This window comes from Cydia amplana, chromosome 14 (assembly GCF_948474715.1).
Source record: "Cydia amplana chromosome 14, ilCydAmpl1.1, whole genome shotgun sequence".
NCBI lineage: Eukaryota > Metazoa > Arthropoda > Insecta > Lepidoptera > Tortricidae > Cydia > Cydia amplana.
Genome location: NC_086082.1, coordinates 1,323,360 through 1,339,452, shown reverse-complemented (window position 1 = coordinate 1,339,452; position 16,093 = coordinate 1,323,360). Strand labels below are relative to the sequence as shown.

Genomic DNA, 16,093 nt, shown 5'->3' with positions numbered 1-16,093 from the left:
GGGCAGGTGGTGCGGGGCGCGCGGGACGCAGCTGCGTCTACTGCGACCGGTCGCCCGCTTCAAAACTGCCGCCATCATTAGTGCTCTGTACAAATCAAATCTAACCTTGTGTCATTGAAAATAGGGTCGAAATTAGCTTCTCTAAAATATGGAAAATTGCGGAACAATTTGCTACATAACAAATTAAGTTTTATCAAAACAAATTAAAGTTTATATTTGCGTATCGTAGAAGAAAAAAGTGTGTTCTAAACTTGAACGTGTAATCTTGGTAGAGTTCGCACCTGCCTGGCTGTATTTCGCTGTATGACCGGTGGTCACGTAATCCTGTTAGCACAATGAATTTTGAACTCTATTGCGTTGAGAATAGGTCTTATTTCTATCCGTCTTTTAATGCCCTGTTTTAGTCTGGGTCAAGTCTGGTCTGAATGTTATTGTCTTATATGTATTTGGGTGCTTGGATCATTGTTATAGTATAGGTATCCCGTTAAATGGTTTATTAGATTTATTTTAGCAGCCAAGCTTAAAAGATAAGTAGGTGCTATATCTACTTTAAGTAATGTTGGTTTGTTTATGTTTGGTTTGCTTCAAATTCGCTGCACCGAATTATCTACTTAATGTAAACCTTATTCACCCTATTATAAACCTATTATATTTTTTTTGTTTTGATTGAGTCAAAAGAATTAAGGCTTCGTCACACGCTTACGCAAAACGCTCACGCGCTGCTCACGCCTCGCCCGGAAAACGAGCCTGTGTGACGAAGCCTTTAACTGGATTCTAATAAGAATAAAACCACAGGAATTGTTATTTCAGTACTCTTTGGTTGAGATGATGATATGATACCATAATTATTGAAAATGATTGTTTTAAGATTAATTTATAAAGCCACCGTTACAATATAGAATTATAGGTATACTTGGTCAACCAGATCTTGACAGTAGAAAAAGGCGGCAAATTTGAAAAATGTAGGCGCGAAGGGATATCGTCCCATAGAAAATTTGAATTTCGCGCCTTTTTTTACTGACAAGATTTGGTTGACCAGCTATAATTCAACTGAATACTAACGTCGTCACTTCATATTGTATTCGGAATCCCCGCGCTTTTTTAATGCTAGTTACGAAATAATTAGTAAATTCATACACATTTTATGCTTCTTCAAAAATATACTTTGTTCTGTCTACTTAAAGTACAATTTAAAATATTTAAATATACATTGATACAATAATCATTAGCGAAATTACCTTCAACCTGAATGTGTAATGTTGCCAGGTTATATATAAATTTATTGTTCAATTTTATTTTGTTATGTTGGCTGTTCCAGAAATGTACGCACATTTGTCTGGTTGGCAACATGGTATGCACGTACTGATTGTTGTTTAATTTATCTTATCTATTATCAAATAAAAAAACGTCAATGTCAAGTTAAAGCTTCCATTAGTTCCATTCGTTTTCTTTAACATTCCAATTTTTCTATATAATAAATGTAATCAGATCCCATATTTTTATTAAATGTTAAACAATCGGCTTTAGGCCCACGTTCAAGTAAGTTGTCTATACCGTCTCGTCATAGTCATCCGTCATGTTGCTTATTTCTTAGTGAATGTGGGTGTCTCAATGGCCTTGAATCACATTTCCATTATCACACGCCAAAAAAAAGTTTTGCTTACCGCTGAAGCGAATCAAGAAACGTTTAATACTTTGTTACAGAGATTGATGGATCCTTGGGGCAGCGAAATTGCCGAAGAAACTGTAGTTTCGCCTAATTTTGAAGACGATTTCACGCCCGCGCAGGACTCGGGAAAATTATCGGATTCGGCCGAATACTTGGCTATTTTAGGTATTTATAAGTAACTAGTTATAGTAATTCGTTTTTAATAGTTTTGGAACTGGTTCTGATGGATTACACCACAGAATTGTAACAATATGTACATTAAATTGCGACAGGGTTTCCGATTACATTCCGTTATTGGACACCGTTGCCTACGGCTGCGATTTTAGTGGTTTTTACCGCTCCATACTTCACTTTGCCTGCGGCGCTGCTCCAGATTATTATAACGAGAGAATTTTACGTTTTCAGAGCGCAAATTGAAATCGATTCGAGCTAAGAACAAGGTTGTGGAGGATTTGGCGGCTTATCGAGCGGACTGCATCGAGCGGTTGATGCGAGAGGGCTGCGACTTGGACCCCGTCATCGGCGACACCGAGGAAGACCAGCTCATTGAAGAAGAAGAACGTCAGTAAACCAAAACTGTAAGTAATCATGGCTTCATCATCTTCAAACAACATTGACCTTTCCGGGCCCACTTACTGCGTGCTGAGTGGAGCTTCCCAGGGCATCGGTCGCGCCATCGCTGTAGAGATATCTAAACTCCTCGGTCCGAACTCTCTGATGCTGCTGCTAGCACGTAACAAGGCAGAACTGGCTGTAACAGCAAGCCTGTGCGAATCTGACAAGGTAAAAGTTATATTTAACTCCATAGACTTGTCGAAAGCATCCAATGATGAAATGAAAGCTGTTCTGAACAATTCGCTAGCAGGACGGAAGGTCACTGATTTCAACACCAGTCTGATTTTCCACAATGTTGGGTCACTTGGAAACTTAGCTGTGGAGACTTTCCGCATGGAGAATATGGAAGAACTGAGAGAGTACTATGACCTTAATGTTTTTAAGGTGATCGGTATGAACACCCAATTTCTGAAGATTTTTGAAGAAGTTGAAGAGAGGGTGGTTATTGTGAACATTACATCTCTGTGTGCTATCAAGCCGATGAGCGGCATGGCGTATTACTGCAGTGGAAAAGCAGCTCGGGAGATGTATTTCAAAGTGCTTGCAGAAGAAAAGAAGCGTATTAGAGTTTTGAACTACTCTCCCGGTCCGGTAGAAACAGCTATGATTGATTATGTGTTAGCAGAAACGGTGAATGAGAATCTCAGAGATGTGTTCACCACGTTTAAGAATCAGGGTACGCTTCTGAAGCCAGAGATGACGGCTAAGAAGTGCGTGCGAGTGCTCCAAGCGGGCAGATTCACTCCGGGCGAACATGTGGATTACTTTGATGATGAGTAATCACAACTGTTACTTAAAATTACAGGATATTTAGCTGGAGTTCTTTGTAACAATCAAAATCAGGGCCATTTTCATCAGATTTACTTTGTTCAATCATCATTGTTACTAAATGTGTACCTAAAAGTCTAGAGTTATTCTCACTCTCTGTAACAACTTTTTCTATTTCAATGTACCTTCATGAAAAACATTAGCCAAATATTGTCAAGCAAAATGCTAAAACTAAAGCCATTTGCAACAACCATTTGTTTCAAACATTGCAACTGTACTTAGAACTCCTTCTTAATATTCCAATTTTTCTGCAAAAGTAGCCACTTTGTCCATTGTACACACGTCAAAAGTATGTTTACCAGTGGTGGCTAGTCAAACATATCCATAGGTAAGACGGGGCTAATTTGGCTTACATATTTCCTTGTCAACTCTGCTCAAACGTCCAAAAACAGGCAAGCCGGTGGGAGTCGGCTTTTATGGACGCGCCACCACTGATGTTTACATTTTTCGCTTTTTAGAAAGGAATAAGATGCAAAAGTATAAACAATAAACATAATTATCTTTGACATTGACTGTAAAAGGGTATATTTACATTCAAATGTGGCACTTTTAGCAGAATACAAGAGATTTTCTTCAGCTCTCTAGTGATATGTAGCTTTCTTACTATTCACCCGCTAACATTTAGAATGTCCTAACTACATATCTTATTAGATCTGACTTAGTACCATGTAAGTGATATCTCTAGTTCCTAGTTTCAGAGTTTATTATATGCATTATGTAGCTGCCGAATAATACCTATAATAAGTGTAACTATTCAATATTTTTTTCCTTTTTTTTTATGTAATCTCTTAATCTTAGATTCTTGTTTAACTTTTTCACCAGTACACCTTAAGTAATATGTGTACTAGACCTAATGGTAAATACACCTAGCTAGGCACCTATACAGTCAATAAACATTTTGTACTGATATATCATTTTTACTCGTAAAGTTTTCTTATTATCTAAAATGCACTTGTGAGGTAAATTTTGTATTGTTAGTAAATTCAATATTCATTGTAAAACATTTTTAATAGTAAAAACAACGCATATTTACTTAAGTAGGTATTAGTTAAGTTTTCAGAATAGTTACGGCAGCTACACTTAATTAAAAATGTTCTTTTTTTTTGTTAAATCTATTCGTTTTCTTAGATTTTTATTTGTCGAAGTCTGGTTCTATAACACCTACGTAAATAGGGTATCTATGACAATATTGTGTATGTTTGTAAAACACTATAGGCTAACCGACTTAAAAAATGTTATATTTAGATGTTTTTTACTAGTTATATCAAATGTACTTAAAATCAATTTTCATTTAGGAACATCATTGGTATGTTAAGTTAAATGATTTTTTTAATATTATTATTTGTCCACAAAGATAGTTGTATATTTCTTTGTTTTGCAGACACAACGGCATCTTTAGCCATTAATGAAATGAGTTAGTTTATTTATAAAGCCTGCTACATTTTAATTGCATTCCTTATTATGTCATCACATCACATAGTTAAATGATCAAATGAATGAATGACAGCTTAGATAGCTAAACTAATTTCCATTTAATAAAAAAACAGCATTTTTTAAATCGGTTAGTATATACTATAAGCCTATTCAGATATTTTGGTGTAATACTTAGTATGACACATTCCATATCATAGTTATATTATAATACTCCAGGTAATTACTTTAAAAAGGTTTCAACTGAATTCAAGTAAAAGAGTTAGACCAAGTTATGGTGGCAGCGATTTGATAGCCCAGACGTCGCAAGTGTTATTTAAACGTCACAATCTCATAGAAATTTGATATTTAAAATAACACTTGCACTGTCTGGCTATCAAAATCGCTGCCAACTTGGCTTGGTCTAACTAGCTAATTTGATTCTTATGCTAGTTGGAAAAGAGTTGCAATTCCTTGGGACCTTACTCGAACATTCCAAGGTTATACAAAATTTAATGAAATTGTCGTTTTCATGTAACCTAAAGTGTATCTTATGAATGCAATTCATATAATAAATGCTTGAATCGAACTGTGTTTTTGTACCCTAACTTCCATTTTGTTTTATATGAGTTACATTCATATACCTCTGTCTCTCTCAATCTGTATTTGTTTTTGTATCTCTTATTCATTGTTGTTTTGAACCTTGTGCATTGGCATTAAGGTTCAAAATGGTATGTGTAATACTTGAGATATATATCATAATTTAATTTTTAACAAGCAGAAATGTCTGCGAACGATGCTATTAAGCTTAGAATAAATTTAAAAGTGGAACAAGATGGAAGTGGTCCCATAAGTGTTCCGCGAACAAATTTTTGTGCGGAACACTAAAAATTACTGTCTTGGGTGAGACTTGAACTCACGGCCTCTGGATCGATACTGCAGACAGTATTTTTTCCACTTTTAAATTTATTCTAAGCTAATATATCCTAGTTAAAAAATATATATACATATTATCAGGCAAATAAGGCTAAGCGCCACTTGGACCATCCCACTAACCCGGGGTTAAGCCTGAACTTACCATGATTACCAGTACAATTTGACACTGTGTTAACGGTTTAACCGCTTAACCCCGGGTTAGGGGGATGGTACAAGTGGCGTTAAGTGTAGGTAAATATTTTAGGAATCAATGAAAAATCAAAGATTAAAATCTACTAATATTGTGTTACCACACCGCTGAAGATACAAAATAAGATAAAACGGTCCAGGGTTCGACTCCCAGTGCTAAAATTCGATATTCAATAAGATTACACTCGCGTGTATTGGAAACAGGTTACTTTCTAGGCGAATCCTCGGAGGCGAGAAGGCATGGAGAGTTTGAGAATTTAAGAAGAACCTAAATTAAAATGGGCACGCAAAACACTGGTCAAGGGATAACGAAAATTATTTGAATTTAAGATATCCAGGAGCAGAGAGGTAGAACGCTGCTTATGGGCGTACCCAGAATTTGTTAAGGGGTGGGGCAGAAGTAAATAAACTTATAAATCTTGGTTCAATTTTTAAAAATTCTTGACTTCGGGTCAGATAGCAGGATGGGGCAAATGACCCACCGTGCCTACGCCCATGACGCTGCTTGATGGTAAGGAAATACAAGCGACGACAACGCACGTGGAAAAAATATGCTTATACTTTCATAAATAAATAAATGTTATGGTCAGATGAATTGGGCATGGGCATTCGAACTATTCGCTGGGTGCACGACTGTCACCCATCCAATAGTTCGTTTTTTTTAGCATTAGAAATAAGGTAAACAATCTTGATGTGTCTTAATTGAAAAACACATTTTAAAAATAAGTTACGGCAAATATGTAACAATTATGAATCTAATACGATCTTTTATAGTCTTCTGCTTTCATAAGTAATAGTTATTGATTTTTAAAAAGTGTTTTTCAATTAAAAGACATGTCAAAATCGCTTACTTTCTTTCAAGTTCTTTCTAATGCTAAAAAAAAACGAACTATAGCATCCGCAGCTCTGGGGGAAAATGTCAATTTACTACATCTTATAAAACTACTCAAAAACTATTGAACGGATTTTCACACGATTTTCGTCTATTACTAGAGGGATTCTTAAGGAAGGTTTCGCTATATATAACTTATTAAGGTTTTGTTTAAAATAGTGGAAATATGGCGATGTTGTCGGAAAAAAACACGCTGGCTAGGAGCTTTAATCGAAAACGCTGCCTAATCCGTTTGAGCTATAACAATACAATGTATGGTGGGGTTGTCTCTCTTTCATGGGTCTACAAAAATCCGCGATGGTGTATGTCTATCTTTTAAGGATAACTTACTATACCCATTCCTAACTTCTAGAAAATGATCACATAGTATCATTTTACAAAGCATTTGCAAAGCTTTTTACACGGATACAGCATCAATTATTATCAAAATAATTACGTTAGTTAGGTATATTAAGCATTTCATACAGATTACAATGGTCCATGCATTACACCATACAATTTAAATGAATATCTCAGGAGTAATCTTAGGTAAATAAAAGTTCCAGTTCGAGCCATATAACTTGTATGAAATGTTAAACTCTTTCCTTGTTTAGTTCCAATTTTTACCACCGCGTGCGTTGCGATCGCTTTACTTACCCCCACCATGTACTTCGCACGTAGCCAATAGGTTTAGGATTCATCCAAATATTAGTCACAGCAACAGGGGCAGGGGGGAGGTCATGCCAAGTGTGACAGTACGTATTAACGACCTATATTTTTCCTATGAAAAAGTGTGACAAAGGGGGTCTAAAAAAAAATATTTTGTGTGATGTAAGTACTACTACTACCTACTCTCCCGGACGATTTCGACCACGGCGACTGTGATGTAATTGTATGGGCGACCCCAAAGTATTTAGGATTCTAGGGTTTCAAAACAAGGATTACTTATTATTATCAGAATGACGCAAACCTGATTTGTTTTACACCGTCTCAAGTAAAGTACCTATAATGTCATAGGTATACATAGTCAACATTATCTAACAAATCCACATTTTAAAATAAATGTCCTAACCGCAATAGTCATATAAAACCTTATAACTGAACTCGTAAGGTTCAAAGTGTATTGATAATTAAATTTAGTGTATGAACACTGATGCATAGAATGGCGTCATACTGACAAACATTGCATTTAGCGGTAAACTATAATTTTGGTCCTTAAGTCATGTGAATAAGGTACGAATTGCAATATACATTTAAATACAAGTGCAAAAAGATTATTCTAGTGTACTGTTTACCTATCTTAGGCGGTTACGGCACTGGATACGATTCGCACGTCTCTTCGATGTGCGAGCGGGATGTCGCTATAATACGCGCATAGCGTCGTCTCGCTCAAACACCGGACCGACGTACGAATCGCATCCAGTGTGATAACTCACTTAGGTAACCATTGATTATGATTACCTTGAAATATTTAAAATTTGACATTTGAATACGAACAAGTGTATTAAGTGCAGTGTGTAATAGTTACATTACATACCTAGGGAGGTGAATTCGTGAATGCTCTAGATCGCAGGTAGGTGAGGGCCATAAATGGGAGTTTTTTTTTGTTGTCCCCTACACTTTTTTTTCAAATTTGGGATTTTTTATGTTTATTCTACTCAGAATCACGAGCTCTTTCTATTCTAATAGGATAAAAAAGTGTCCTAAGGTTTTTATTTCCATTCCGTCACCATTTTTCATAGACTTTGTATGGCGGTCGCGGAATGGAAAGATCGAAAAATGTATGGAAATTTTGGGACACTTTTTTTCTCCTATTAGGATAGAAAGAGCTCGTGATTCTGAGTACATATAACATAAAAAATCCCAAATTTGAAAAAAAAGTGTAGGGGACAACAAAAATAAAAAAAAGCGGCCAAGTGCGAGTCGGACTCGCCCATGAAGGGTTCCGTATTTAGGCGATTTATGACGTATAAAAAAAAACTACTTACTAGATCTCGTTCAAACCAATTTTCGGTGGAAGTTTACATGGTAATGTACATCATATATTTTTTTTAGTTTTATCATTCTCTTATTTTAGAAGTTACAGGGGGGGGGGGGGGACACACATTTTACCACTTTGGAAGTGTCTCTCGCGCAAACTATTCAGTTTAGAAAAAAATGATATTAGAAACCTCAATATCATTTTTGAAGACCTATCCATAGATACCCCACACGTATGGGTTTGATGAAAAAAAAAATTTTGAGTTTCAGTTCGAAGTATGGGGAACCCCAAAAATTTATTGTTTTTTTTTTCTATTTTTGTGTGAAAATCTTAATGCGGTTCACAGAATACATCTACTTACCAAGTTTCAACAGTATAGTTCTTATAGTTTCGGAGAAAAGTGGCTGTGACATACGGACGGACAGACAGACGGACAGACAGACAGACAGACAGACATGACGAATCTATAAGGGTTCCGTTTTTTGCCATTTGGCTACGGAACCCTAAAAAACGCCCAAATATGCGACCTGGGGCTTTATTACGAATTACCGGCCGTGGTTTGTCTAAAGTTTTACGTCTTGCCAAGGGTAACGTAATAGTACATTATTGTCGAGGTTCGGAAGTAGCTACTTGCAGGCTGAGGATTCGTTTTAAACGGACGACCTTGGGAGTCCGTTTAATTGAATCCGAAGCCAGCAAGTAGCCTTCCAGCCGAGTCATATATAGTGCTTTTCTCAAAAATGGTGCAAGAAATAGAAATATTTTACAGAAGCAACGTTCTAATTTTCCATTAATTTTCACAGAAAAAATACAACCATTAAAAAAATTAGCTTGCCGCCTTTAAAAAAAAAAAGAAGTGTATTTTTCTGCTGAAAATACGCCAACCTATTTGAGACACCTAAATAGTCGCGGTACCAACATTAAGCCTGTAACAGACTATCGCACCGCACCGCGACCTTGGAGCGTCGCACCCATAAGTGAGAGCGAGAAAGAAATATCTGTTTCTCGCTCTCACTTATGGGTGCGACGCTCCAAGGACGCGGTGCGGTGCGATAGTCTGTTATAGGCTTTATAATAATAAGTGCTGATCATCTGTTTGGCTGTTTAAGGGACCTATGCCTTCATTTGATATGGCCATTTGAAGTTTTAAAAAGTTTGGAACTCGTTAAATAATGGAATTTGTATGCGACATTGCAGTCCCGAAATCGAGACTGCAATGTTTTTAACTTTTTAATTTTTTGAATGACCATAAACTACGCACTTCGCGACCTATTTTTTAACCGGCAACGTCGACTTTGCCGTCCATTTTTGAGAAAATTATATTAATATAGGTAAATAATACCAACGTATTTAATAAGAAGTCTACATAAAAGATTATTTATTAGTACTTATAACTACTACCAGTACTACTACTAGTACTTTTGGTAAGTATTAAATAGGTAGATATCTATAATAATGTAAGGTCAATGTGGCTAATTCCGTCATATCGTCATACCGTCATCACGAGGGTATATGTGACGTTATCTATGAAAAGGGACCTTATTGTCGATGGCGGTTACGCCATTATTAACGATGCTCCGATATAAATACAATGCCGCGCGACGCTGTGCGGCGTAAGCGCCATCGACAATAAGGTCCCTTTTCATGGATAATGCCCCATATTTCATTGATTTTCAATCGTAGGAAAATAAACCCATTTGTTTTTGATTGCTGAAACTAAAAGCAATCGCTTCGATGAATTTATCAATTTTGTTCGTTGTTCGAGAAAAACGCAAACGGACGGAATAGGCCCTATGACGGAATTAGCCACATTGACCTTGATGTAAACAAAGGAAGCTAATTTTTATTACTTATCGAAACAATTCCCGTGTAGACACATCTCATTTCAATGGATTTTGTATCAGTGTGTGTTTTGACACAAAATGCGGGCAAGTATAGATGTTTGTATTAGTTAATGATATTCGAGTTGAGTATATTCTCGAAATTACACTTGTTACTTAACATATATTATTTATAAGCTTTTATTTGATTTGTTAGTATAAGTAATCGAATTACTGCTCAAATATTAGAAGCTAAATTGGAAGTACTTCCTAATTAATACCAATATTAATATATTCATAATTAATCAGTATATTATGATGTCAATCATTGTAAACTTACATCCCTGGTACAAAATTGGTACAACTTTATTGGAACAATTTTAGTACTTGGAATAAACATCAGATCACTGTTGAGTATTAAATTCAAGAATACAGAATACAAATGGCGATATATCCTCATAAGGCCCAAGGTCCTACCTATAGTACCTATGAGTCGCTTTTGCTTTGTTTCGTTCAATTTTCAAAACAACGCAAAATCAACTTTATTTCCTACAATTTAGGTTCAAATTTCAGTGGCAAATTTTGGATGTTTCGTTTGTATGGCTGGGCTATAGACTAGGAATCCTCTAGACTGAGTTTAAAGCAATTATTTCATGAAACCGATGCTGCCAAAAATACGGGGGTGCGGGGGGACGAGGTGAGCGAATCCCGTGCCGTGATTGGTCCGTTCAAAGACACGGACCAATCACGGCACGGGATTGACTCGAAGATGGAGTAAAACTACCGTATAAGTGGCAGAGGGGGTAGCGTTACTATGCTCAGTCTAGAGGATGTCTTGTTTGTGGGCTGGGCCTCAGGAGGATAAGCTTGTATCAAAAATGTTGACAATATATCTTTCTAATTCCAGATAATGCGAGAATGACCACAAACCGGAAGTCGTTGTTCATGTTCCTGATGAGCCTGGCGTGGAAGTGCCGGTTCAGCATGCCGCTGCTGCTGAGCGGCTCGGCGGCGGTGCTGGGCCGCGCCTGGATGTTCCAGGTTCGAGTCCGGACCGTGAACAGTCTGCGAGACCACGAGGTAAGACACCTGCACTAGTGCTGCCCTAGTAGCTGCCCTGGAGGTTCCAGGTTCCAGGTTCGAGTCCGGACCATGCACAGTCTGCGAGACCACGGGGTAAGACCTGCACTAGTGCTGAGCGGCTCGGCGGCGGTGCTACGGTGCTGGGCCCTGGAGGTTCCAGGTTCGAGTCCGGACCGTGCACAGTCTGCGAGACCACGAGTGAAGACCTGCACTACTGCTGAGCGGCTCGACAGCGGTGCTACGGTGCTGGGCCCTGGAGGTTCCAGGTTCGAGTCCTGACCGTGCACAGCCTGCGAGACCACGAGATAAGCTGAGAACGAACTGTAAGCCGCTAACTATGCATGACATGCGCAATGACAACGTGAAAATATTAGTTTTAATTAAAATGATACTCTCTTAATTTGTTCTCTTCAAGTCGGTTTAAAGTTAGCTTAGACGGACTCTACCACATGTGCGCCGCGACTTCATGTCGCCCCCGACACTCGAGAGCAATGAAAATTAATGACTGTCATTACTGACAAACACAAGTGTGAAGGTTTATTACAGAGTCGAGAACTACCTGACAGACAAACATGCATGGTCCAAACCAGAAACCATAACAAAATAGAGCAGTAATTAAATCATTGTATTACGTTTAGGAGACTGTAATATAGGTGACATAGTTCAGGTAATAATCATGGATTCCTTGAAGAATTGAGGGAACTCCTCAAGTTTTGATTGATTCAGATACAGTCAGTAGCAATAGTTGTTATAGTGAGGTGTTCAAAATGATCTTGACACGACTTTATTGTTCAGAGAATAAGAGCGCGTTAAGGTAATTTTGAACACCTCGCCAGCTTAGTAACTTCTGCTGCTGACTGTACACACTTCAAAGATATCAGTTGCTAAGGCCAGGCGTGGCTCACTCCGCGATTTCGTCGCTTTGCTAAAGTACATCCGTTCGGCCCCAATTTTGGGGAAAGCCATAAGCCGCGCGTGGCGCTGTCGCCACCTAGCGGCCATATCTGTGCTGATCGTAACAGACGCGTTTTGTTAGAGAGTGAGTCTTCTGTACTTAGTACTATTATTTATTCTGTGCTAAGGCATAGAAAAGGGTTCATATTTTATTTTATGCTTTTTGAAGTCGGTTTTTTAGGGTTCCGTACCCAAAGAGTAAAAACGGGACCCTATTACTAAGACTCCGCTGTCCGTCCGTCCGTCCGTCTGTCACCACACGGAGAGAATTTTTTTGTAGAATCAAGTAAAAAATATTAATCATTAGTAAAATTTTAGTGAATCCCATGACAAGTAGATTATACTAACGGTTATGAACCAGTTTTACTAATTGTATTTACTAACACCAAAAAAATTGTTCTTTTTGGAACAACAATACTGTTTACTAAAAACAAGTAAACTTTACTAGAAATTACAAAAAAAAGTCATGGAATTTATAAAGCTGAGAAGTTTTATCTAGTGTTTTGTTTCTTGGTTTTACTAATCCCGTGACTAAAATTCACAATAGTTTGCTTGGAAACAATAAAGCAGCACTCTTATTTTCAGTAATATTTTTACTAGAAATTACAAACCTATAGAATAATTCATGGGATTCAGTAAGCTGCGATTTGATTTCAAGTAACCATAATTGCAATGTACAGATGCGTCCGCACCTGAGCCTGATCCAAGCGATCCAAACGCTATCGAAACGTACCAGACATATTTAGATCCCGTAAGGAACGATCACTTCTTACGTGATCTAAATTTGCGTGGCACGCTCCAATCGCGCTTGAATGGATTGGATCAGGATCAGGTACGGGTGCATCTGTAAATTGCAATTATGGTTACTTACAAGTCGCTGGCCCAATTTTATAGATTTCTTTGTTATATGTTCAACGTAGTTAAAACTAGACTTAGTCATAGTTCCATTCAACGACACACCACATGCACCAAACATAATTTCTCCGATGAGCTCCTTTCGCCGATGAGGTTACAAGCAAAATGGACGAGTCAAAGATGGATACGGAGTACGCGTGCGGGGGGAGGGGCGGCTAGTGCGTTTAGGAATCTTGTTATTAGTACACTTTACTAATATCTATAAAGATATTTACTATTTACGGAAATAAGAATAAAACTCATAAGAATAAGAAAGGGACTTGTTATTACAAGATTACCAAGTATAGAAATCAGAATTGACTTATAATTATTAATACTCATTTGTAGCCACCGATTTTAATAAATCCCATTTGTATTATCTAGTAATCTTTACGTACTGTAACTAGTACACCATTTATAAACTCAAGGAAAGTTTTATAGAATTTATACAAATCTGTTATTCTGAGTAAAGAATATTAATTTCACGATTAAGTAAAACCGTTTTGTATTTCCTATACTATGAAATTAATAAAACTTACTTGAAATTATATTATTTTCTATCGCCTAGAAAAAAAATGTAAAAATTAATAAAGTTTGATAATCCCGTCTTTTAGAAAGCAGGTTTTTAATTCGAACAATATTTTTTCTCTCCATGCAGGCTGTATCTCACGAACCGTGATAGCTAGACAGTTGAAATTTTCACAGATGATGTATTTCTGTTGCCGCTCTAACAACAAATACTAAAAACAGAATAAAATAAAGATTTAAGTGGGGCTCCCATACAACAAACGTGATTTTTGACCGAAGTTAAGCAACGTCGGGCGGGGTCAGTACTTGGATGGGCGACCGTTTTTTGCTTGTTTTGCTCTATTTTTTGTTGATGGTGCAGAACTCTCCGTGCGCGAGTCCGACTCGCACTTGGCCGGTTTTTTAAAGTTAATTTTGATGTCTATTCCAAAACGGTTATACTTTTTGTCGCCATTCTTCCAGGTGGCATTCTTAGACGACGAGGAAGAGGAAGAGGACTCTTGGGAAACGGAAACCGACGACTCTTGGGAGACCATCATGGAAGAGGAGGTGTCCTACGGGTAGACCGGACCCTATACGTGTACGGTATATGTTGCACATATCCTCTAGAGACCCGACGTTGAACAGTTGTTTAAAACAGAGCTCCCTAACTGCAAGATCTTCCTTCGCACCGCTAAACAGTGGAATGAATAGGGGTATTACTGCAATCTTCTGCCGCCAGAGTGCAGCACTAGCCATCGTAAAGGGTTATTCCCACTAGTTACCACCAAGTTGTTACCAGTGGTAACTACTGGGAATTTTTTTCCCACCTTTTACCACTGGTAACTACTGGGAAAAATAATTCCCAGTAGTTACCACCAACTCGGTTTGGTGGTAACTAGTGGGAATTTTTATTCCCAGTAGTTACCACCAAAATTTTGTTAGGGTTAAATACTAATAAAACAGTACAAAAAAAAATATAGAGTGATTTAATAAATCATTATTAAGTCGATTAGTGTTTTAGTAAACTACCTTAAAAGTGACGAAAAAATATTGAAACAGTTTAACCGGTACTAGTACAAAAACTATAATATGCAAGGATAAATTTAATAATCCATTTAGATTATTATTAAGTGATTTTATTCGGTAATTCAAAATCACACTGTTTTTATTAGTATTTAAGTCTAACAAAATTTTTAGTGGTAACTACTGGGAATAAAAATTCCCAGTAGTTACCAGTGGTAAAAGGTGGGAAAAAAATTCCCAGTAGTTACCACTGGTAACAACTTGGTGGTAACTAGTGGGAATAACCCATCGTAAACCATAGAGTAACTTGTACATACTGTGTCTTAAACTGTTTTTGACAAGTTTTCAGAGACAATAAAAATGACATTGATACATCAAGGCGGTTTGTTTACCGGGAATCGCGAAAATCTAAACTCAGCTTGCCTCTTTATCGCTCGAATATGTAAGAGTGATAGAGAGGTTAGAAAACAAAATGTCGACTCTCTCGTTTGCGGTAGACCCTCAGATTGTGAGTAATTGTGGTAGTGGCGCCCCCTACGCAGAGTTTCACGTAATATTCCCTATTGTCGCTTCGGTATAGGATATTGACTACGTGACGAAAACCTAAGACCCCGCCTGTACCGAGCGTTTTAATTATAGTCTGTCAAGCTGGATATGTCAGTAACAATGTAAAGCAAACTAACGCCTTTTTCTACTGACAAGATTTGTAAAAAAAAACGGCCAAGTGCGAGTCGGACTCGCGTTCTAAGGGTTCCGTACATTAAGTCTGACTCACGCTTGACTGCACATTTCTAATAGGTTTTCCTGTCATCTAGGGGTAAAAAACTATGTTGTGTATCTTTTTCCAAATTTTAGACCCAGTAGTTTCGGAGATAAGGGGGGAAAAAGATAATTTTTTGGCTATTTTCTTGAATAACTGCTAAACTATTAATCCTAAACTTATAAAAATATATAATTTGAGATCCTTACAATGAGCTCTTTCATTTGATATGTAACACGATATAGTTTGAAAAACTTTATTTTTTAATTTCCTCATTTACCCCCCAAAAATGGCCTTCATATTTAAAATTCATTTATTTACGTTATACGTCCATCTTTGGGTCACAAACTTACATATGTGTGCCAAATTTCAACTTAATTGGTCCAGTAGTTTCGGCGAAAATAGGCTGTAACAGACGGACGGACAGACAGACGAGTGATCCTATTAGAGTTCCGTTTTTTTTCTTTTGAGGTACGGAACCCTAAAAAACATGATATATGCGCTCCCGGGCACGCACTTCCGTCTCACTCACGCTTACGCTCAGTGAAAT

General features: G+C 37.4%; 4 protein-coding genes across 4 annotated transcripts in view; all 4 read left to right on the top strand.

The window, feature by feature from the left end:
* Positions 1–1,622: 1,622 nt before the first annotated feature.
* Positions 1,623–2,271, top strand: LOC134653930 (uncharacterized). Its single transcript, XM_063509299.1, has 2 exons — positions 1,623–1,834; positions 2,075–2,271. Exons 1-2 carry the CDS (start codon positions 1,711–1,713, stop codon positions 2,236–2,238), a joined length of 288 nt encoding a protein of 95 aa, XP_063365369.1. The 5' UTR covers positions 1,623–1,710; the 3' UTR covers positions 2,239–2,271.
* On the top strand, positions 2,117–14,342 carry LOC134653931 (uncharacterized). The gene is made up of 3 exons (XM_063509301.1): positions 2,117–2,247; positions 11,227–11,399; positions 14,241–14,342. The coding sequence occupies exons 2-3, from the start codon at positions 11,238–11,240 to the stop codon at positions 14,340–14,342; spliced, it is 264 nt and encodes an 87-aa protein (XP_063365371.1). The 5' UTR covers positions 2,117–2,247; positions 11,227–11,237.
* LOC134653919 (sepiapterin reductase) lies at positions 2,258–3,337 on the top strand. The gene has a single exon (XM_063509285.1). The coding sequence runs from the start codon at positions 2,258–2,260 to the stop codon at positions 3,062–3,064; it is 807 nt and encodes a 268-aa protein (XP_063365355.1). The 3' UTR covers positions 3,065–3,337.
* LOC134653924 (glutathione S-transferase 2-like) overlaps positions 9,499–16,093 on the top strand; it is a 124,381-nt gene continuing 117,786 nt past the window's right edge. Inside the window, exon 1 of the mRNA XM_063509289.1 lies at positions 9,499–9,508. The gene's annotated coding sequence lies outside the window, so the exon portion shown is untranslated. The remainder of the gene's footprint in view (positions 9,509–16,093) is intronic.

What these genes read in the sequence shown, in the direction of transcription:
- LOC134653931 (XM_063509301.1), top strand. Translation starts at nt 11,238, where the DNA reads ATGACCACAAACCGGAAGTCGTTGTTCATGTTCCTGATGAGCCTGGCG. An exon ending in ACAGTCTGCGAGACCACGAG is followed by an intron (nt 11,400 to 14,240) that starts GTAAGACACCTG and finishes CCATTCTTCCAG; the next exon opens with GTGGCATTCTTAGACGACGA.
- LOC134653930 (XM_063509299.1), top strand. Translation starts at nt 1,711, where the DNA reads ATGGATCCTTGGGGCAGCGAAATTGCCGAAGAAACTGTAGTTTCGCCT. An exon ending in CGAATACTTGGCTATTTTAG is followed by an intron (nt 1,835 to 2,074) that starts GTATTTATAAGT and finishes TTACGTTTTCAG; the next exon opens with AGCGCAAATTGAAATCGATT.
- LOC134653919 (XM_063509285.1), top strand. Translation starts at nt 2,258, where the DNA reads ATGGCTTCATCATCTTCAAACAACATTGACCTTTCCGGGCCCACTTAC.